A 24,595-nucleotide genomic window follows, 5' to 3' on the forward strand; every position below is an offset into this window, starting at 1 on the left:
GAAGAATGAATTCCGGGTATGATCAGCAAGGATCTCTGCACGGCGGAACGGAAAGTGCTGGTAGAAGTCCTTTTACGACACCTATAGCTGCATTCGACATCAAACATGGAGACGCACAACTTCAGTTACCATCGTCTCGCGCTCGTCACCGAATACGGCTTCGCACACACCATCCACCAAAATCCATACCGAGTGTCATCCTCTGAGCGTAAACTTATTGCTGAGTAAGCACAGGATATAATAAACAAAAGTGTTTTAAGAGTCGTCCAGCCTATGAGGAGCTCCGGTTATCGTTGTCCGAGAAAAAGATGATTCCTCGAGGTGCTGCGTCGATTACAGACGTCTAAACACAGTGACGAAAAAGGATGTATATCCCTTACCACTAATCCATGATGTCCTTGATTGCTTACACTCCACTTCTTATTTTTCAATTCTTGATTTGCGATAGGGGATAAAACCGCAAGACAAGCAAAAGGCTGATTTCGTGACTCAAGATGGCATATCGAAATTTAATGTTATGCCTCTTGGCCTATGCGATTCGCCTGACACCTTTGAAAGATTTACGGATTCAATGCTACGTAGTCTAAAGTGGCAGATATGCATGTGTTATCTTGACGACATTGTCATCTTTGGCCGTACGCTTGAAGAACATAACGACCGTCTACTGTGACCGGGCCGTAGGAAACATGGTTACTTAGCAAGCACATGTTTACTACAATTATTATTGCTGCTAAAAATGCTAGCCTTGCTTCGTTATTCATTGCTTTGCCCTTTTAGCGAAACTGAATTTTTCTCTTGTTGGTAATGACGGCTAAGTGATGCGGTGTTTTAATATATTGAATAACAATAAAGTGTAACTGAAATATCGATCAAGCCTGACATGCCCTTTGGCGCTGCCGTTAAGCACCTGAAGAGCAAAAAGCTAAGGTGAAAACAGGCTGAGCTCCGAGCAAACAAGCTTTGTGTGTAAAGGTTTTCGAGCGCACTGACAGCTCGTAATCAAAGAAGAACGAATCGGCCAAAAGAACAGTATACTTTCAACTTGTGCAAAATTTATTGTGTACTTTTGTTTCTGCACATAACAAACTAATATAACTGTCAGCGCGTACGGCTTCAAAGCATGTTTTTTTTCTTCTTCAAGAACTCTTGCAAGGGAAGGCTCCTTTAGCTAGCGATGAACCCTTCGAGATAAAACACTAAGTACGCAAGATAATCTCTGCCGCCATGACATGATTTATGATTTCTGTATGACTTTATGTGATAAATAGTTAGGAAATGGTATTTAGTAGTTGGAAGAGCAAATATTTTGGCGTATGTTCTGCAAGAACAAGTTTGTTTTGATATCAAGCTCCCTGGCACTTTCTTCGCATCAACAATGATTAAGAGAACACAGTTTAACGCTCAAGGAGTGTCTACAAATGCCGCGTGGGACGTATCATCCGGCCTTTCTTGGAAAATGTAAGGATCAAAGCGCAATATATGCTGGAGTCCTGCATGCTAATACACACATTATTGCAGATCGATGAAGATGCCCGGAGCACCGTTGTTTAGACGGTGATTACTTGTGCGCTGGACCGGCACACACAGATGTTAGCCAGGATTTTGGCTTTACACCGCGACGCGCTATCTTCAGGACGATAGGTAAGAATGTACCTTGAGAGACTACAAACCTGGCCTACAGTCCCTGCTTAAATTACTCTTTTGAATTAAAACGTATGATCGTTGCGGGGTTCACTATTTAGGTGTGATTGTAATTTTTATACACTTCATTTGTCTATATTCAGACAGGGAATAGAAGTATTTCCAGATTTTCGGATCTAAATTAGCTTGCGACCCGTAGTGTAGAGCGTCTTTTTCCGCTAATTGAATTTTTGAGGCAATTATATGAACCGAAGAAATATCGTGCATGATTCGTGTTTTCAGTAGCGCCACGGAATTGCGGCAGTGTCTGCTCGACGGGACTTTGATAAGTGACAGTTCCTTCCAAGTGCGTACCAGAAAATTTTTTCAAGGAAGGGGGAGCGGGGTTCAAGCTCACTTGATGGAGGTTAATGCAGGTGGTTGTAAGTGCACGTGTATAAACACAAACGAAATTGCAGTAAAGCAATATAAGTGCCAAACAAATAAATAAACATGATGACCTCACACTTGTGACAGTTGGTGCTTTAACGTGCACCATAAATTGTGGTGAAGTGGGTGCTGTGATGTAAGGGGATCTCTTATAGTAAAGATATGCGAAGACGATGGTTACGCTATACTAAACGATGGTTCTCCAACGTTCCTACGGGGGCATAACTACTGCAGCGTGCTAGACATCGCTGTGTGCCCCTTTGAAATAGCGGCTGGAGTGGACTAGACTACAGACGCTTATGCTAGAGGAAATTACCACTTGCCAGTATTCATATATCACCCAGAGCTGAAGAAAACGAGAGGTAACAGCACAACAAGAATGACAAATTGGGCAATTTTTAGAGAACTACAGAGACAAAATCTTGAGCCTTGCTATGACGCAGAAACGCATGCATCGAAGATAAAACATTTTCTAACAAAAGCTACTTGTGCAATACCCATTCCAGATGGGTATGCGGGTGTTGAAGCTGAGTATCACCAGTTTCGAGCAATACCACGCCGATATGAACGAAGATATCACCGGTGAGGAAATTCAGAAGATTTCAAGGTTTCACAGAAAGTACATTCTGCAATGCAGAACCAACTGCAGAAGCTTTCAACCAAAAGGTGGCAAGATTTGTGTTACGCTGGAGGCACCGGAAATTTAGGTAGTTACGCAGGAGGACCCAAGGTCAGAACATGTCGTCAACCAAGGAGTGCCACAGGGCAGTGTGCTAAGCCCTACACTCTTTATTGCAGTCATGGTGCAGCTCCCGTATAATCTTCCACCCAACATCAAATGTTTGATTGATTGATTGATTTGTGGGGTTTAACGTCCCAAAACCACCATATGATTATGAGAGACGCCGTAGTGGAGGGCTCCGGAAATTTTGACCACCTGGGGTTCTTTAACGTGCACCCAAATCTGAGTACACGGGCCTACAACATTTCCGCCTCCATCGGAAATGCAGCCGCCACAGCCGGGATTCGAACCAACATCAAATGTTTAGTATAAGCTGATGATATAAGTATATGGACATCTGGTCCATCGTTCTTAGATGTCCAACAAGCTTTACAAGAAGGATAGGATTATTTAGACCATTTTCTAAGAAAACGAGGTATGGCACTGAGTCTGGCTAAAACAGCCACACTGCAATTTACATTAAAAAGACCTGGAGATTTCCAGATAATTCTGCAAATTCAGCCTATTCAAACGGTAAAAACTCATTGATTCTTGGGAGTGATTTTAGACCAGAGACTAACATGGTCACCTCATGTCCAGCACCTTGAACAAAAAGTGAATCAGGCCATTCAAATTTGCCCTGCAGGTTGCGTGGATACGCGCCATTGTAAGTTACTCACTGCCTCTGCTGCACAGACTTACAGCCTCCACCGAAAGGAGACTACTTGGTATTGACTAGGAGTTTTAGGGTGTGTCTTGGGTTGCCACGGTCAACTTCAAGTGCTTTAGTGTATGCAGAGGCTCGACAACCACCTTTGGCAGTACTCCGAACTAAAGAAACATCTCTAAATTAATTTATAAAATTTTTACGCAACATGAAAGTCATGTTTCACCTGGTACACTAACACAAAGGACGGCAACGCGACTACAGGATAGTGTATCATCATTTAGAGCAGTAGTACCAGGATTTAAACGATGGAAACCTTCAAAACCACCTTGGACGCTGCCGCTTCTCAACGTTATCTGTGAAATAGAAGGCATACGAAAGAAAGCAGGTATGGCGCCTCTGGTAGTGGCACATATGATACATCATTTTCATATAATGTCTAATGAAAAAATGAAGATAAATACAAAGTGATCGTGCACTGAATAAGTGTTAGCCTGTGCGGTCTTTACACGCGAAATTCAGAAAAAGATAAAGTGCAAATTTTTGCGCAAATCTTCATCGACGACAGAAGAATTTGTAGATATCTTTGAAGCACTTAAGCTTATCTGCGAGAATACTTAGCCACGAAAGTGGATGATATGGATGGATAGCAAACATGCTCTTCAGCTAATCGAAAAATGCGAGATCACCTAAGGAAAATGGTGAAATATGACAATTTAATGCAGGAACTGTGGAATATGCCTCGGCGCAGGGTCAAAACACCGTGTTTCAATGAATATCCTGTCGCATTGAAATAAAGGGAACTGAAGATGATGACAGCCTCGCCAAGAAAACATTGAACGAAGGACAAGATTGCACAATCCCTATGTCTGGGGCAGATATTCGACGTTTTATAACGCAAGGAGCTAATCATTGTTCGATGGAGAAGCGGTTTGCCCTAAATCAAAAGAACCAGTACTTTATGAATTTTATTTGCACAGAAAACTTTTCATAGCGGCAGATCTCTCATGACACTTAGAGACATTAATCCCCAGACTTCAATTGGAAGTAGCATACACAAACAGCTTTCTGCACAAGATAAATCGATCAAACTGCCCTTAGCATATTTGCGGAGTGAAGGATAATGTGTAAGGCGAAGCGTCCATCCATCCATGCGTCCGTGCGTCCGTCTGCCTGTCCATCCATCCGCCCGTGCTTTCGTCCGACAGATGGACGGTTGCTTCGCCCCACTCATTATCATTCAATCCGTGGATATGTGGATATGCTGTGTTTGTTATCATTTATTGTACTTGCATCGTTTTCAATTTTTCGGTCACGCATAAGATAATGATTACTTGCGCACAACCAACGAAGTTGACGCCAGTGCCAGAATTTCTGCGAAACGAGCTTTTTAACGCTATCGCGTTAAAAATATTTAATGCTTTATTGTTGCGCAAGTATTCTTCGATTGGGTGATTATGTGCTTGACATGTTCTCTTTGTTGCCTTGGTTTCCACTTATCTTACGTTGTGAGTATCCTAAAACAGCAGTATCACTTATAAGAGCTTTAGGAGATGAATTTTTCCTGTACTTTTGAGTTTGGGCGAACCTGGGTGGCGTAGTAAATTCGGCGGAGAGCTGAGGCAACGATATGGCCTGGACGTACATATAATCACTTTACTTTGCCCATTTCGAGCATTTTGGTGCCATTACCCCTGAAGGGGAACCAGGTTATGTTAGCATACTCCAAGATCGGTCGTACAAGTGTGATTATGATGATGCGTATTGTGGAGCATGGCCGTGACGCCACAAGAAGGAAAATGGTGCTGCTAGGCGTCACGAGCTGGATCTCGGCTTGAATCTCGGGTAGCTGATCCAGGACGCCGACATCCGAGCACTCGAACGGCTTGAACCACCGTCGTAGACGTCCGACCACTCACCGGTTCCCTCGAGACTTTCTTGTTCATCGCAGCCAGCGCTCTTCTAGCGTGACAACCATCATCACCATCTTCTCTCTGGTGACACAGTGATCACTAGTACCAGCTGCCTCCTTCTAGTGCCACGGCCATGAGCCACAATCCACATAATCACAGTGATGTATGCTCGAAGCTTATTGTGTGATGCTCGGCGTGTGACAGCGTCTGCTTCAGAAAAAGGAATTTCTTCAAGGCACTATTAGTATATGATTTCTATGCGCGTGGTCAAACTGAGACCCGGTGTATAATAATCGCACTAAGATATTTGTATTCGCTTACGTTTCCAAGCATGATATTGTTGTAGCAGTAATAGAAGGGTAAACGTGGTTTCATTTTTGTGGCTTGTATCGCGACCTTTTTGTCAGAACGGATCACCTCATGCTACTTATAACACAATCTTACAGAATATTTCAAGGCATCGTTCAGTTCAATTTGGTCACTGAAACGTTTATCATCGTTGTACAATATGCAGTCTTATGAAAAAAAAGCTTAATGTCTGCGTTATTGTTCACTGCTGAATCATGTTTAAATAAAAATATTAAGAGTGCCAAGACAAATCCCTAAAGCTTAGTGGACGTAACATTTGATGTGTAAGAGACATAATTATTACGATGCAGAAATTGTTGACAACCGGACAAATAGTTACATATCCAGCGGGTCACCGGCTCATCACAAGTTTTTAAATCAGCTGGAAAACAAGCTTTTCATAAAAATCAGGTCAAGCGCTTTTAACAAATCCATAAAGATGATATCAGGTTGGTAGTGTTGATCGACGGCTTGGGCCAAATTGTGCGTCAGTGTTTCGGCTAGTGGCTAAGGCCTCTCCAAAAACTAGCGTAATAGGTCGTCGTCTTCGACCAACTTTGTAGTGAATTTGAGGCTAATACGTTCGAGTAGTTTACAGCTGGTGCGAGTTAAGGATATATGAGCCGGTAGTTTGATGGAGTCAAATTGTCCTTCGATTTATAGATGCCGGGATTATTTTTCCAAGCTTCCATTCGGAAGTATATAGCAAACTAGTTGTGTGATGTGGTATACATTCATAAATCTGTACGGTAACGTGTCAATTCATTGGTGTATCTTGTCGTCACCACTTTTATTAACGATGAACAGTGAACGCAGCTGAACCAGACCAGATCGTCGGAACAACCGACTCTCGTGACCTGTGATAGTGACACGGCAGCACCATTTACTTAATACCATGGAGGCTCAGCTTGTTTATTCTTTTTGTTTTTGTTTTCACTTACAGTGGTGGAAACACATCTATCGCATTTATATAAATAAACTAATTCTGTTAGTTTTGGTGACCTAAATTATGGCTCCTAAAATGACGTCTTCGTGGACTGAGCGAACCAGGTAACATGTGCTTTGTCATTTTACGTTGAAACTACCGTTAATGAAACTTAATGCACTTGGCAAACACTACCCTATTGCAAAAACCAGCGCCACTGGGTACCAGCGTCCAGTGCCATGCCTGATTATGGGCCCAGTATGGCGCTGCTACCAGCGCCTCCCAGCACAGGTACTCCGACGCTGGAGCGGCAGCGTCCCAGTGCTCTGCGCAAAATGGCTTCCGTGGGATACAACCGGGGTGCCCATTCACCATAAATAAATAAATGTATAACTAAAATATTGCGCATTCACAATGAAAATAAAAAAAATGAAAATTGAAAAAAAAAAACACCACTTGACGAGATTTGAACTCGCTAACTCTTCATCTCCTACCGAGTACGCTACCCACTACGCCACGTCATAACGTGCTTTTGGAGGTTGTAAAACGACTATTTATCCGAAGAACGCGCCGTTCATCTTCATGTTCACAAGTCGCACAGTCAAGAATGACCCGCTATTCTTTTTCAAATAATAATTGCGTCTTGATTCGACAGTGACGAACGGCTTTCGGGCACTGAAGGACGAGCAGATATTAGCAAGAGCGCAAAGTGCAAAGTTTTTTTAAGCATCTACATCTTAACTCTGAAAAAAATCTCAAATTGACTAGAGGATCAGCCACAGATTGTCAGCTGTTGCTGCCGATAGTCTCTTTTCCTTTGATAGTCGTTTCTAGCACTTGCTACTTACTGGTCAACAAGTGCAGATGACTTACATGTCTTGCTTGGTAGATATCCACGCACACGAGTGAATACTGAGTACTTTTCTTTCGCGCAAGCGACGATGTAGCAGTACACATCTGGCGTGCCAGATTACATATTTGCAGTTATAGGGAGCTTGCATGAACGGCGGTGACGCTATGCACTCTGGGTAAGCAGCCATATTTTTGTCAGAGGCAGCCGGGGAGTGCAGCAGTGGCATCGTGTTTGCAAGCGTTGGCGTAGCTTGCAGGCGAGATCGAGTGCGATCGCGACACAAATTTAACTCCAAGAAGTTTCGTGCACGACATCAGCCTCACCGCAAGACCACGCCGCAACGCTGTGCCAGAAAGACCTAGAGCGGCACGAAGAAGAGACGAGAATTTGCTCCGAGTGATCCATTCAATCACGGTTCGTGCGGGCGAATGTGTAAGCGACGTGTACTTGTTGCGGCACGTCGACAGCTCCGATATTCATGAATTTTTTGTTCCAAGGACGAGTTTGAAAACCCGGGAGCAGATGAAGTCCAGAAAGACCCTCGAAGCTCACAGCGTTGTGAAGAGTGGCCGAGTGCGGGAGCCGTAGGTGAAGAAACTCACCGCCGACACCGTGGTCGTCGTCACTCAAGTAAGACGTGTTAAATTGAGGAGCGCTCTTCTCGTGCACGTGCGTCGTACTCCTAGTGGAATGACAGCGCAGTGGGATGCGAGCAGGCTTCACTGTTCTCGGCCATGCATTTGCAGTGCGCGGCAAGGACCTCACCATCACTCTTTCCTATGAACAAGATGCCGACGGGGGGCTTGTTAACACACTGGGAGTTTAACCTGAACAGACATTAGCATCTACAACGAAATCAAGTAATTTAACACCTCTTACATGAGTGACGATGATCACGGTATCGGCGGTGAATTTCTTCATTCACGACTCCCAGAACCAGTCACTCGTCACAATGTTGTGGCCATTGATTGCCTTTCTCGACTTCAACAGCTCTTGGGTAATCAAACTCGTCCTCGGAACGAAAAAATTGTAAATATCGGAGCTGTCGACGCGCGGCCACAAGTGCACGTACGTTGCTTACACCGTCGCCCGCACGAACCGTGATTGAATGGATCACTCGGAGCTAATTCTCGTATCTCCTTCGTGCCGCTCGAGGTCTTTCTGGCACAGCGTTGCGGCATGGTCTTGCGGTGAGGCTGATATCGTGCACAAAATTTCTTGGAGTTAAATTTGTGTCGCGATCGTACTCAATCACGCCTGCAAGCTACGCCAATGCTCGCTAACACGACTACACTTTCCGACCGCCTCTGAGAAAAATATGGCTGCCTACCAAGAGTGCATAGCGTCGCCGCCGATCATGCAAGCTCCCTATATCGATACCTGCAACTAAGAAACCACCGAAGAAATGACTAATGCAATCCGCTGAAAAAGTATGCCAGTATGTTAGTTCACAAATGCGTACCAAATCGCCAACTCAAAATTGCGTGTTATTACGTACGAGTCAGAGAAGTACCGGCTTCTGCGCTCAGAAGGAAGCTTTCTGTTACAGCCTACGTTGCTGAAAGCACGACACATCTATTGACGCCGCTCCTTATGCGGGCACCGAACACGCGGATAAATGGTCGATTTAGGCTCAGGGATGTACAAACTGTAATTTAGAGTCATTCTTACGCTTTAGAATTGTGCCTACTTAAAGTAAAAAGCGCCGGCAGCAGGTACACCGACGCGGGCGGCACGATATAGGCCTCGCTGGGACGGGGCACTGGGTAAGGCTGCTTTCGAAGCAGCTGAGTTACGATGCTTGAAGTTTCTGCACTTGAGCTTTGCAATATTTCTAACTGTTACCAAAACTGCACTTGAAGTAAATGGAAGGTCAATAAATGCCATATATGCATTTACGGAGTGGCGATGGCGAGCGACAGCCGTTTTCTGGCCTCCGCTGGTAGTAAACAAGGGGCGTGCCAGTGTACAGATATATGCAGTTATATCAATACCAACAATTTAAAAAACAGCCATAGAAATACCAATGCAATCCACTGAAAACGTAAGCCAGGGAGTCAGTTCACGAAGGCGCACTATTAGCAAGTGAAAATTGCGTGTTGTTACATATCAGTCAGAGAAGTACCGGCTAAGTGTGGCCGGCAGCTTTCGGTGACAGCCTGCGTAGCTGAAAGCGCTACGTTCAATCGTCAGTGCTCCTTGTGCGAACATCGACACAAAAGAAAATAGTTTATTTAGGTTCATGGATGTCTTACCTATACTTTACAGTTATTCTCACACGTTAAAGTTATGTGTACACGAAGCAAGACGCGCCGGTAACATATATACCAACGCTGCTGGCATGACAGGTTTAATGCTCGCTGGGCCAGGCACTGGTTAAGACCACTTACGTATGCTAGGTATCTGTTAAAAAAATTACGTATGCTCGGTATCTGTTAGGGTAGCATCTCTCCCTGCCGTCGAATCAAACGTTTTATATTCAACGACACCAAACAAACCACGCCACACGCTATAATAACATGCACGCTGCAGCTGTGCTGGTAGAGACAGTGCATGCTCCAGTATTCACCAGCGCTTGCAAGTGAAAATTCCAGCGCTTTCAGCGCTTCGCAGTGCGCACCAGCATCACAGTGGTTGAGCCAGCGTCCCTACCAGTGCGACACAGCTTTTAGGGGCGAAGCTGTGTGTTTAGAAAAAAGTAGTTAACGATTTAGAGTAATTGATACTCTACAATGGGAAAGCGAAAAGCCATCCAGTGAATGAAACACTGCAACTTCGACGTAGAGCCACTCGGGTTTGACCACTATGGGTTCTTTAAAGTGCACCTGAATCTGAGCACACGGGCCTACAGCATTTTCACCTCCATCGAAAATGCAGCCGCCGCAGCCAGGATTTGATCCCGCGAGGCAAGTGGACTGTACACATTGCGTGAGCTTAAAAGGGAGATAGTTGAAAAACTAGATGGTTTCGAGAATAAACAGCAATAAACAGCCACAGAAACCCAGCTTGAATTATTATTATTATTATTATTATTATTATTATTATTATTATGGCCAAGTATATAGCCTGCAGGTCTATCTGCTTTAGTTGCAATAAGAGAGCTTACGCGCAACAGCCTGCAAAAAGGCTGCCGTTCCAGTTTTCGTTGAGACGGCACTGCGTGTACCGCTCAGGCCTGGGCTCTTTTAGGGGCGAAGCTCCTTGTGGCGTGGCTTGTGCGTTCCTCGTAGTACGTAACCACCAGTGGCACATACTCGTAATAGATATAACATTTGACCTCCAAAGTGGTGCGGGTGAGATATTTCTTCTGTGCGTTGTTTAACAATAAAAAATAGTGCTCAATGTACATGCCAATGGCTGCTAATGGGGAATGAGAGACAGGAGCATTCAACTTTTAGTCAACGCTCACGCTGCGATCCCCATTAGCAGCCATTGGCATGTACATTGAGCACTATCGGACAAGAAAGGGTTGGTACACAACACTCGCTGGGTGTAACCTCCTTAGTTTTAAAAAAGTTTAGCGAGCGTTGAGCCGCAGGGCCATGAATACAATGAACTAGTATATACCATGAATGAATTCGAGGTGGTTAAAGGGGGGAAGCAGATACGAAGCGGAATCCGTAAGAAATTCAAAGCTGAATTCTCCTGTCTCTCATTTCACATTAGCAGCCACTGGCATGCACATTGAGCACTATCTGACCGGAAAATGTTGCTACGTTATACTCGCTGGGCGTAACCTCCTTGGTTTTAGAAAGGTTTAGCGAGCATTGGGCCGCACTGCCATGAATACAGTGAACTAGTATATACCATGAACTCAAGGTGGTTGAAGGTGGGAAGTAGACCCGAACGCGCAAGCCGTAAGAAAGTGTGCGTGTGCCACCTCTCGCTTAGACCTTGGAATGTCCACTGAATGGCGGTGCTTCTATATGGGGAATATATGATAAAAAGATGCGAGATAGTGGGACTTGGTGTGTTGAATAGATGGACGAACGGACACACAGACAGATGCATGGATGGACGCATAAACGGACGCAGGGGCGGATGCATGAACGAACGCAGGGACGGGCGCACGAACAGACGCATGGACGGTCACACAGACGGACGCATGGACGGACGAATGCTTCGCCCCACTCTCCATCATTCACTCCGTGGATATGCTGCCATTTTTTTCCCAGAGCGCCCAGTGAAGGGCCAGTGATTACAAGCACGTACCAGCGTCTCCAGCGTGTACCAGTGCCAAAAAAACGTACTGACATCACGCTGTTTTTGCAATAGGGTATCTTAACACACACACACACACACACACACACACACACACACACACACACACACACACACACACACACACACACACACACACACACACACACACACACACACACACACACACACACACACACACACGCACACACACACACGCACACGCACACGCACACGCACACACACACACACACACACACACACACACACACACACACACACACACACACACACACACACACACACACACACGTCTACGAGGTCGAAATGGATGGACGAACTTAGTCTTCCGGACTGGATCGTCATTGTTCTCCTCCTTGAGTAGTCTTAAATGGACCACGCTACATTCAGCACAATTTTCGCACCTATGTGTGAACTGGCCGTGAGAACGTGGCCCGCATACCACAGCCGCGGAGATGTGGTATGCGGGCCTCTATTGCGATTTAGTTCAAAGGCCTTTAGTTTAGTCTTTCTTAAGAATAATCTAATACGCTTCTGAAAAACTGCATTAGAAGCCCAGGTTTTTGAACCGTGGCCAAGTATGTCGATTGTGGAGAAGGTGATAATGCCATTGCCAGAGTACTGGAAGTTGGCCGCTTATAAGCGTTAGACGTAATTGTAGACCAGATTAGACCTAAGAAAGCTCTTAGACCTAATTGTAGCGTAAATGTGAAGAAAAATAAAGTGGGTAAAAAGAGAACTTGCCGTGGATGGGAACCGAACCTGGGACCTGTTTAAAACACATGAATAATAATAATAATAATAATAATAATAATAATAATAATAATAATAATAATAATAATAATAATAATAATAATAATAATAATAATAATAATAATAATAATAATAATAATAATAGTAATAATATATTATTATTATTATTATTATTATTATTATTATTATTATTATTATTATTATTATTATTATTATTATTATTATTATTACTATTATTATTACTATTTCGACCATTTATAAGCCAAGGATTCATACTTTTAAAAGGAGATTAACTGCTTTACAATGACCCTACCACCCAAGCACCGTTCAACAGGGTCTTGAACATATACTAATTATAGAATGAAATTGAAAGTGGAAGTACTAATAAAAACATGGCACAGAACAATCAAGAACCGTTCGTGACACATGTAAAATAATTTAATCAAAATTACCATTTTTAATGCACATGTCGACAACTTTATGTTAAAGGCGTTGCTCATCCTATATGAAGGCACACTGGACATGAATTAAGACTTAGCGTCACGCCTAAACACATATTTGGACATAGTTTCATTCACATGATTTAGAACTTGCGGATGTTCATTTAGAAATAATATGTATCAGGCATTCAAGTTCATTAGTTCCGTACTTTGCTGTACAAAGCGGAATTTCGAAGTGGTTATATCTTAGACTCTATTACTCATGTGTGGTTAGGTAAACGTGTAAAAATGATGACTTTATTTTTTTATATTACTTGGTGTATTTTTATTTATTTACTTATTTTGGCATTTTTCATAAATAGGCTCACGAAGGGGGCAAACTAAAAGAACGACTTGGCCCACTCTTCGTGAGGCACCTCGGGCAGGTATAGCAAAGCAGTACATAGAAATGTAGTGTTTCTACTTGAAAGAACGGAACAGCATTGTAGCCGCAGTACAAAACTGGTGTCCATCGTTGCTTCATTTCTAACTTCGTCCTTCTCTTCTTTCCTGCCCCCGGCTTTCATGCTTCTTCTTCTCCTGCCCCAAGGCTCATACAGCTTCACCTTTCCCAGTTTGTTTTAATTACCCCTCCTGGGGCAATATTTAGAGACATTTCCAATTAAAGCACATTCGACTGATGCTCGTTCACCAGTGTACCAGACAGTCTTCGAAATTCCGTTCTGGGTGGCTGTATTGGTCACAGAGTAAGGACCATAAAATTTGGCACTGTCATATCTTAATCTTTTCCTCACTAGTACGAGGTCGGTGACTTGAATGTGTGGCATGTCTGCTCGATGCCTCTCTTGTCGAAATTTTTTTTCATTATACTTCGGTATCCCTCCTCCTGTGATTTTTCTTGCCTCTCCTCGACAATCTTGATGTTTTCCAAGTGTTCCAACTCGCGGTCTGCCTGTGGATTAAGGGTTTCTTCTGAAGAAGCGTACCGTGGACTGCACCCCAAGCCAGTTATATAAGATCGATTATGATTTTCACGGCGGCTTCCAAAGAACACTTCCATCCACCAGGAAAACTATCGTACATCTTGATTTACTGTTTCACGTCCCGTATGGCACGTTCTGCCAGCCCATTCGCTGAGGGATCGTATGGAGCACACAACTTGATCGATATATTGTGATCCCGAGCTTATCTTGCTAGCTTTTTGCTCTTGAACGCAGGGCCATTATCGCATACGATTGACCGTGTAGTCTTAAACATGTCTCTTTCGAGGAGGGTTATGGCGCTATTTGCATCTTCTTTTCCTGCTCGAGCCGCGACCATCCTCGTGCATTCATCTATGGCCAGAAGAAAAGCTTACGTTTTCTTGACTCCTTCCCGCTTCCTATATAGTTCGGCGAAACCCAGGTGAGCTACTTCGAAAGTCACGTTCGAGTGGCAAGGTACTATCATAGCATCCGTGGGCTGTTTGTACTTGAATTTGTGTAATTGACACACTTGGCAGGAACGAACGCACTGACTGACATCTTTCATCATGTGAGGCCATGTATATTTCTTAACCAATTTGTTGTAGATGCGCCAAAATCCGCCATGTCTTCCAGATTCTGGGCTATCGTGGTACAAATAAAGGACTCTGGAAACAAGTGTCGGTGGGACTTGATAGCGACCTTCAGTAAAAACCAGTTGTTCGGAGCCTACCAACAGCTTCACTTCATTCTTTTCTTCGGATTGTTCTGTGTTGCTTCGTACCATCAACCTTGATAGAGCATCTGCGTCGATTAAAAGTGGTTCTGGTCGGCAAGAACAGGTAAAGTCGAATTGCTTCAAGTAATTCACCCATATAGCAATAAGTCCTTTAGTTTGGGTCATATTCAAGAGATGAGTGAAGGCCTGGTGATCGGTGAACAAAGTGAATTTTAGACCTACCAGGAACGTACGGAAGTACCCGATGGCCTTCAGAACGGCCAGGGCTTCCTTTTTTGCAGTAGTGTAGTTAGTTTCAGATGGCTTGAACGTGTAACTGTAGTAACCTACTACGTGTCGCTTTTCTCGGCTGGATCCTTCAATACATTTTTGATGCAACACTGGACCAGTCCTATAATTTGAGGCGTCAGTGTTCACTTTAAAAGGTAAAGTTAAGTTTGGTAGGCGTAGGACAGGGTCAGAAGGCCAAGAAGGTTCTGTGCGCCAAGTCACGGTAGACTCTCTCACACTCGTCACACCATTTAAAGGTGACGTCTTTCTGTGTTAAACGCGTGAGACATCTAGTTTTGACAGCAAAGTGATTTATGAAAGATAAGAAATGTGCTGCCAATCCCAAAAACACACGCAGTGAATGGACGTCATATGGTTTCTTCAACTGGGAGATCTCGACGGACTCTTTTTTCGTGTTTTCGGTGTCCCTATCGAAGACTCGTCTAAGAAACATTACCTTTTGCTGAAAGAATGCTCTCTTCTTAAAACTAACATGGAGATGTGTTAAGCTCAAGGCGTTTTACACATGAGACAGATGGTCCTGATGATCAGCCATCGTTTTGGAGAAGACTATTATGTCGTCTATTTACACATTACAGAAAACACTAAGGAATGACTTTAGCATGCTGTTCATGATCTTCTGGAACCACGCTGGTAAGTTTTTCTAACCGAAAGGAAGCCGGTTACACTCGTAAAGATAAAATAGCGTGATAAAAGCTTTGTAAATTTTTGTTTCTTTGGTTAGTGGGATCTGCCAGAAGCCTTTGCATAAATCAATGCGGGAAAAATGTCTGAAACCACCACTCTCATCTTTAAGTGTGTCGATCTTCGGCATGGGAAATGATATGAGTTCTGTGTGACGATTGAGAACCCTGTAGTCGGTGCATAATCTGAAGGTTCCGTCTTCTTTCGGTGCGATTGTTATGAGAGAAGCGAAGGGTGACACCGATGGTCGTATGATATCAGCATGTAGCATTTATTGCAACTCTTTCTTGAGCAAAATCTTTCGCTCTCTTGACATATTGTAAGGTGATTTTCAGATGACGGTCTTGTGAGCGAGTTCAAAAGGAACCTTGTATGACTTCATCATCTGAAGATAGCTTTCTGTGTATACAGTTTCAGGGTAGGTCATTGCGACATCCTCCGTGCACTCGACAACTCGTAGGTTATCTTGTGTACCTTGATATGTCTCGTTGCTTGCTACGGCCTCGACTAGAACCACATCATGCCAGTATACGTTGATCTATAATTTCTTTATATCTGCTCTTGATAGCAAAAAGTTGTACGTCACCCCCTCTACCACCAACACTTCGCTGTCTTTTTTCTGGCCCTGGAACTCGATGTTTACAAAGGCCCACTGATCACGCAACTTTTCTTTCCCATCATAGCCTTGTACCCGTAGGACTCTTCCACTACGCACGCGACGTGCATCCACCATCTTAGCAATTATAATTGATATAGATGCACCGCTGTCTACGAGAGCCATCATCAGCTTGTTTCCTACTTTGACGGGAATGTGAAGTAGGCTAGAGCTACTTACATTAACTGTCTCACTTGAAGTCATCGGGAGGGACTGTTCACCCTCATTTATTGGAGTGTTTTTTGTTAAATCCTCCTCAGCTTCAGTGTCGATATTATTCACTCGACCTCTTGGAGCGCGCCAGGTCAAGTTATCCGTGCTACTTGCGAGGTGGCTTGGTTCTCGCTGATCGCGACTTGACGAGTCCGCTTTACTCCGACTGAAACAGCTGGTTGAACTAGGAGGGTCATGCTTGTTTCCAAAGTTGATGGTATATTCTGAAGACACTCCAGGAGGTCATCTAGAGTTCTTGTTGACCGTATTTGCACTTGCTTGAAGACTTCAGTGTGTAATCCATGTGTTACTAAGGCTACTACGGCCGTAGATGGAAGCAAAGGCTCAGCTGGCTTTCAAAGATGGCGTTTCTCGAAGAAGTACTCGACAAGGGAGCTTTGCTTGGACGTGAAATTAAGTGCTGTACTCCATCTATGTACTGGATTGCTTCCGAATGCAGTCAAAAATTTCTTCTTTTACTGATTCCCAGAGTCGTCACTGTCTTCCTGAATGCATATTTTATGCCACTTGAACGCAGCACCTCTCAAGTAAACACGCATGTTAGTGATTTTATTCTCATCAGAGAGCCACCTGTTTTTTTCAGGGGCATATTCGTAAAACTCTAGTCAACTTTCTGGACTTGAAGACATACCGTCGAATGCATCAGGCTCTACGAATTTAGTCACCGGTTTCAGAGCATTCAGAGAGCTTATAAGGGATGTCATTATTTGGTTCTGTTGCACAATCTGTTAATGTTGCAGCTGAAGAGCTTTAAAAACGAGGCTCACCTCTTCCGTCAAAGACCATGATCCTGAGTCTCTTTGACGCGCTGGTTCAAGAACTAGGTTGTAGAAGGCCGCCACCCGCAAGTTCACTTTTAGAGCACCTTTCCGTCGTAGTTCTGTAGTGCCCACGGCTGCTTTTCCCACAACCAGAATCACGAGTTCTTCCGAGCCGAGCTCACGAGGTAGGTCCACCGCTGCTTCATCTTGAACTTGGTCCTTCGAAAAGAATATTGTTGTGTTCTGGGTTGTCGGTTTCGGCTTCGGAATTACATGTGAGGATGCCGTGGGGCGCCCGTCTGGCATGCAGGATTTCAAGGCGACTGTAAAATAAAACGAGTGTGCGTTGGGGAATCGTGGAGTGCGGTTGTTGTTCTTCTCTTCGGCGCTTCGCGCCAACCCGCGTGTTCGGGCTGGTCGGTGTTCCCGCCAGCCGCGTTCGTCTCTGTCGGCCGTCTTCTGCTGCCTCGTTGGGAACAGCCAGCCCCCAATACAGCAATGGCGACGAGGATGGGATCATCAACGTTACTAGATTACCTCAGTTTGCAAACTCCGCCGGGATGCGGCGGCGAAACGCGGCCCCCTTCGTTTCCCGCTCTCTAGGTGGCGCTTCCGACGCCATTTGACCGGTCGCCGCATCGTAACGGAGCCTTCGCGCAATGTTAAACGGAATTTACGCGGTTAATTTTGTGTAATGGGAGTTATTTCCCGAGAGGGTGAGCGAAGGTTATTACGAGTGTGCAAGTAAATCACCAGTTGAGCCGCTAAGGCGATGCCACACGGCAGAGACGTGAGCGCGATGCCCGAATCTTGCGGGACTTCTGTTCATACAGCTCTTTTGCGTTCCTGTTCTTTAAAATTCGATTGCCTATGTAAAAAAAACCATTGACAGTGGGCCACAGCATTAAGTCTAAATGCTAGAGGGCTATGCACTTCGATTCAGGTGCACGTTAGAGAAACCCCAGGTGGTTAAAATTTCCAAAGCCCTTCACTACGACGTGCCTCATAATCATATCGTGGTTTTGGCCCGTAGAACCTTCGATATTATTGTACGATGAGCCACGCACTACAGCCATCTAATGACGCCGGATATGTTAAAGTGTAAAGCCCAGAAAAATGCGCCGCACAGCATCTTCATTAAGAGCCCACTTACCACGCGGAATGAGAACTACGTCACCATGAACGTGGTGCACGTAGTCCTTCGCAATATCTTCCTCTCGGAAGTGAAGGTCACAAACAGCGCAAGAGCTTGTCAGTTCCTTATCCGATCTCGGTATAGCCCGTCACCACAGTTGAAGGCGCACCTCGTCAGCGGGAGGCTTGAAAAAATGTCTCTTTTCGGCCGCGGATTTCGTCAAATCGTACCCACTTCGGCAACCAGTCACAAAGCAGCGAGGCATGTTTTCTCACATTCAAGAACCGTCACATGACACATGTGAGCTGTGTAGCTCACAGGGAAAGCGATGGCTGAGTTGAAGTTATTAAAAAACACCCGGCACCATGCAGATCACGCCAACGCTGACAGCGTCGGTGCCACGCCGGGCACCACGTTGATCGCTACCGTAGTAAGTTGCAGCCAGAGCACACACTACGCGAGTTACGTCGAAATAAATCTTGCTGGGACTCAGTGACAGTGATGACTACGAAGCACACTTGAAAGCAACAAGGCAGCACCCGGCATAAGAACACAACTGCAGTAACTCCACCGGCGTGGGTCCGGGCACCGCCGAGAGGGGGCGCGCTTGCGGCTTTTTGACCGGTACAGGGAAAGGTGACACTCACGGCGCCGCAGTTTGCAAACTGAAAAAAGTATCTAGTAACGATGAGGATCATATCGTCCTCGAGCGCGCCGAAGCCGCATGACGCGGCGAGCGTTCGAAGAGAAGTAATGAACTCGGTGATTGGCTCGCCAGGCAATTGTCGTTTTTCTTGGAATTTTACGCGTGCGAGATAATCGCATGAGACATCTTTAAAATGCTCATCGACAAAAGCAACAGCATTCTTGAAGGCATCGCTCGACGCTGGCGTCAGCGACGCGTTGGTGGCGTCAAAAGTATTGAAGAGCTTTAACGCTCGTTCAGAGCCTTCACAATCTTCTACTGCTCTTGATGTGTCACATCAGAGCACAAGTGACCAAGGTGCAGAGACACCTGATTCTACACCCAAAAGGGCCCGCCCTAAGCGGTAGCGGCAGAAGCCGCATCGGCTCGAAGACTACGTGATGTAGAACTCTTGTTCATTACTGTTTGTGAACATTATTGTTCTGTGAAAAGGTCCAATGCATCCAAATCAATATTGTACTGAGTTGTGTACATTTTTTTCTGTGCATTTTCAGGACTTCCATTGTACATTTTTTCAGTGCATTTTCAGGACTCATAATGTGTGAGTTAGGTGTGCCGTGCTCTGAATTTTCATGTGTTCTAACGTACATACCTTGTATAATACGTTTGTACCGATCATGTGTAAATATAATTAGTGTATAGGTGAACTTATTTCGAGGAGGGGATGATTGTTGTGTTCTGGGTTGTCGGTTTCGGTTTCGGAATGACATGTGAGGATGCCAGGGGGCGCCGCTCTGGCATCTAGGATAAGGTCCCTAGATGAAACAAGTTTTCAAGGTAGCGACACCCTCCCTTTTCCTCCTCGCTTATTTGCCTGAAGCGCTCCCTAGAAGGTTTAAAACTTTCATCCTAAAGCGAATGTTTGGGTTCTGTTGCTACGGTGAATAGATGTAAATGAAACAAAAAGGAAGGAAATAAGACGTAGAATAAACAGTTACCTTTATGAACATAAACGGCACAACACAAGAGCAAGCGGGATGTGCGTTACTCAACCGGCAACGTCGTGCAGTTCTATACTTCACACCACTAGCCATGGCGTCTCGTGTAGTACATTTTAGTTCCACGGCCGCGGTATTTCGTCCAGTTCTAACTAGTCCACTTCTCCGATTGTGTTTTGTTCGTGCTGTGACACAGTGAACGTGCTTCTTGCTGGATCCTGTAAGTGGCCACAAGGCGTGACGTTGTGACGATTGATTACAACCGGCTTGTGCACACGCAAGAAAAAAAAACTACGACCAGACTGGTACGAACACTCGTCCAGCAGCACTGCGATGGCGTTTTTTTTAAATGTGCCCATTTGGACAATCGTGATGCCAAGTGATTCTGATGCGGTGCTGGGAACTTCCTGAAAACTGAGAGTTCTACTGGTGAGGTGTCTCGAAGCAGCGCGTTTCGGCTCAAGCGGGAACTGGTTAAGAGTGAAATGTTTCTTAAGGTGCGTTAAATACAACCTACAGCTGCTCTGTATACGTGCATACCCACATGTATTTGTACCAACTGGCATGCACTAGACACGCATTAGATGCGCGCCTGGCGTTTCAATAAAAACTGACAAGTGAACTCGCTTCGCAGATCCGCGTCGACATACGTTGACGGAGCTGCACGGAAGCATTCGCGTGAAATGGTTCATAGTTCCACTTCATAATGCGCTTCATGTCGGAAAGCACGAGGTAAGTTGGAGAGAGCGAAACCATTTTCTGTTGTTTACGGCAACGCAGCATTGCTGAAAAACGCAGATGTTGCATTGAACGAGCATGGCGAAACAATCTTGGTCGACTTAGCGCACACCGAAACGCTCTTCCTCTTCAGTTTATGTTCTGGCTACGATTTTGTCTTTGGTCACGGCGAGAATCCGGCTGGAGCCATATGCGCATGCGTACTCGTTTTGAACCTTTTGCATAATAATAAATAACACCACCAGCCATTTGCAAGATCACGTGCAAGTAATGCACTAATTACAGACGCGGATGGCAGAGAAAAAGAGGAGTAATCGAGAGAGTGAGGAGGACGGCTCGAGAACAATGAGTGACGCTACCTTGTTTCATCTAGGGACCTTAATCCAGGATTTCAAGGCGACTGTAAAATAAAATGAGTGTGCGTTGGGTAACCGTGGAGTGCGGTTGTTGTTCTTTTCTTCAGCGCTTCGCGCCAACCCGCGTGTTCGGGCTGGTCGGTGTTCCCGCCGGCCGCGTACGTCTCCGTCGGCCGTCTTCTTCTGCTGCCTCGTTGGGAACAGCCAGCCCCCAACACAGCAATTATCTTGTCCGCGGAGGTCTCGTCAACGACGAACATCACTCACATGTTGGCTTCGATGGTCGGCTGCGCCAAAATAATGCAGTGTTCCTGCTTAAAAGAACGAAACAGCATTATAGTCTCAGTATAGAACTGGCGTCCATCTTTGCTTTATTCCTAACTTCGTCCTTTTCTTCTTTCCTGCCCCCCCCCCCGACTCTCGTGCTTCTTCTCCTCCTGTCCTAAAGCGCTTACCGCTTCACGATTATACCCACAAATTATTAAAAAAAAAAGATGGGCCCTACAACAAGAAGAAAAAATATCGGTTGAATATTTAAACAAAGCTGTCCTTAGCGGTAAATACAAGACATTATCAGCACTATCAACATATTTTGAAAAACATAAAACATGTGTGTAACATGAAAAACAACAATAAAGAAAAATGTATACAACAAATGTATTCCCTACATTACAAATCTTCAGCACACGCACCCTATAAGTGGGTTTGGATTATTACATTCGTGATTCATTTCTCAAACGTTAAAATGTTTTCCATCTCCCTAGCGTATTCTATGACTTCAAGAATCTTGTTGCACAGCAAAGCAATGTGTATGTATGCAGCAAGTGTGAGGTTATGTATTTATGCAGCAAGTGTGTATGTATGTACGCAGCAAATTGTATGTGCGCAGCAAGTGTGAGGTTATGTAGCTAAGCAACTTTTATTATTTCAATTTTTAGAAGAATGGTGCGATGTGGTTAATCAAGCCACCCAAAATTTGCTCTGTGTCGCTCAGCTTGCCTTTGAAAGACTCTTAGCTTACATAGGTTCCTTTTGCTTGTAGTACCCAAAATTCGTAAGCGATAATATAGCTGAGAATGTATGATTGAATAATTCAGCTGACGGTTCGGCCACGTCGGAAACAGGTGCTGAATTTTAGCGGGTGACGGATCAAATGTTATTCGAATAGTACTCCCAGAAATTTAAATACCAATACCCGATGGATAGCACAAGCATCGAAAAAAACAGAAATGCCATCGTCATCAGGTTTATTTAGTTTGTCAACAAGTTATTTAGATAGATAACCAAATCAGCAGTTCGTTCCACCAATGATTTGCCGCTGCTTCCAATTAAGTGAGCTAAATTTTTACCAGAAAAGAAAATTTAGTACCTTTAGCATTCAGGACGATTTTATGTGTATGCGGTGTATGCATTTTATCGTAGAAAAATAGGGGACCCAAAATGGACACTTGACGTCAATTTTAGGTCCCAAAATCACGTGAGACACCCGTACTTTCTTCTCTATGACGTATGTTTATATTAATTCCGCTTTCCCTTTCCTTAATCATAGTTCACTGGCCGCATCGTCTGCGATTAAACTTTTCCTCATCTTCGCGATCACCGCTGCTGATGACAGTGAGGTGCCAGACTCAGTGTCGACGCTGATTGACACTTGTCCAATCGGAAAGGGAACAGCGCAACCACGGGCCAATGCTTCATCATCCTTCATGGGAAACTACAGCCAGTGGGGAATAACCACAGACGCCGCACAATGTGAAAACGTGAGCAGGTGGGGAAAACATTTGCTTGTCACTCAGTGTAGTAATACATAAAACATTCGTCCGAATTATTGTGATCTTGTGCATGCTACTGTTGAAACTTTGAGCTATTTAATTGGCCCAATATTGGTGTCAAATACCACTAGCTTGAAATTCGTTACCGCATTCAACTTGGTAGTGTACAGCTGTCTAAAAAATGATGTGACAGAAGCCAAACCACAAGTTTTTTTCCAAAGGTTCAACCATGCTTTGTCTATGTTCGCGCGTGCATTTGTGCATGTGCGTGCACTGCACGCACACGCACAAAAGAGGGAAAGCGTTTCTATTCCCCCTTCCCTTGGCTACACCCGTGCGTTGTGGTAACTATAGAATGCTCTACTTCAATGCTCCAATCCCTGCGCGGGCCTCCAAGTGCTAGTGGTCGCTATTTTTTTATACTTGAAGAAATAATTACGGTGCTAACATATTTTGCAACGCAGACATATTAAAATTAGTGCGAACGTAAGGTATTATCCTGAAAGATACAAAGTCAGCTTTTTTCAAAAGTTCTGCAAATGACGTATGCCAACCAGTGATGTAAAACTGCCTTGACGCATAACGATGTCGTCAGTCCGTGGACGGTCTCACTACGTAGAGTGGGCGATTCTCAAACAGTGCGGGGGGACATTGACAAAGATATTTAAAACGCACTGAAGGAGTTAAACAGCGACCGCCACGTACAGAAGTTAGGATAAGGCTTAAAAGGTTTGCCAACGATTCACTGAAAATTTAAACAAGCATTCTGTTTTTTTTCTATTTTCGTGTGCCCTTTTGCTTCAGACATCAAAAATGGTCATGAAGAGAGGAAATCATCTCTCAGACTTTACTTATATGAAGCAAGCGGTGTTATGTTATATGAAAATTTGTTGGGCTATGCGCTTACGGTGTTCAAACGTTACGGATTACAAAAAAGCAAAGTATACAGTGTTAACAGAACGCGCAAACTTCAACTAGTTTTGCATTTTTACTGATAGAAAACCGTGTACGACCCCCCCTACCCCCCACCCCAAAATATCGCGTTGGCTTGGCACATCGCAAAGTCAACATGAACCAATTAGCTCCTTTCGTCGCATATGTGAAAATTGCTTTCTGTTGCGACAATGTTTATAGCATGCAAATTAACACTTCTTTAAAATATGGTACAGTCCGAATGACTTCAGATAAACCGTATCTCAAGGCTTCGTCATGGTTGTATTGCAGAAATTCTAACCATATATCGAAAGTCACTACTTTTTCCCTATACTTACGTACCTGTTTTCTTTTTCCACTCAGGCACATCTATGAACAGAACGGGAGCACGATCGACGCAGCCATCGCCACTCTTCTGTGCATGGGAGTGGTCATACCTCACTCAATGGGCATTGGAGGAGGCTTCATAGCCACAATTTATAATGAGTACGATGAAAGTTTTCCACATATGAGCCCACCATTTATTGTCTCTGTCAGTTCATGCAAACTGTGCAACAATGCTCTTCCCAAAACTAGTTGATAATACGAAGCCTTGGTGTTTTTTAATATGTATTCTAGAGAGTTCTAGTTGCAGTGACTGCAGGGAGGTTTTATTTTTACCTTCTAATGCAAGCTAACCAACCTTCGAGTGACAATATTTCTACGCGTTGCACACACTGTCACATGCTGTGCCGAGCAGACTTAGAACACCTGATTCGTACATGCACAACATTCTCAAAA

At 44.4% G+C, this 24,595-nt stretch overlaps 1 protein-coding gene across 3 annotated transcripts in view; it reads left to right on the top strand.

The window, feature by feature from the left end:
• The first annotated feature begins 1,518 nt into the window (after positions 1-1,518).
• Positions 1,519-24,595, top strand: part of LOC142803232 (scoloptoxin SSD14-like) — a 49,642-nt gene continuing 26,565 nt past the window's right edge. For 2 of the 3 annotated variants that reach the window (XM_075888341.1, XM_075888340.1), the window contains exons 1-4: positions 1,525-1,641; positions 6,663-6,769; positions 22,660-22,878; positions 24,179-24,301. In XM_075888341.1, the coding sequence (XP_075744456.1) occupies positions 6,729-6,769; positions 22,660-22,878; positions 24,179-24,301 (383 nt within the window). In that variant the 5' untranslated portion in view covers positions 1,525-1,641; positions 6,663-6,728. Of the gene's footprint in view, positions 1,642-6,662; positions 6,770-22,659; positions 22,879-24,178; positions 24,302-24,595 lie in introns of all 3 variants that reach the window. The other variant, XM_075888342.1, reaches the window with a different exon arrangement.

This window comes from Rhipicephalus microplus, chromosome 3, assembly GCF_043290135.1.
Source record: "Rhipicephalus microplus isolate Deutch F79 chromosome 3, USDA_Rmic, whole genome shotgun sequence".
NCBI lineage: Eukaryota > Metazoa > Arthropoda > Arachnida > Ixodida > Ixodidae > Rhipicephalus > Rhipicephalus microplus.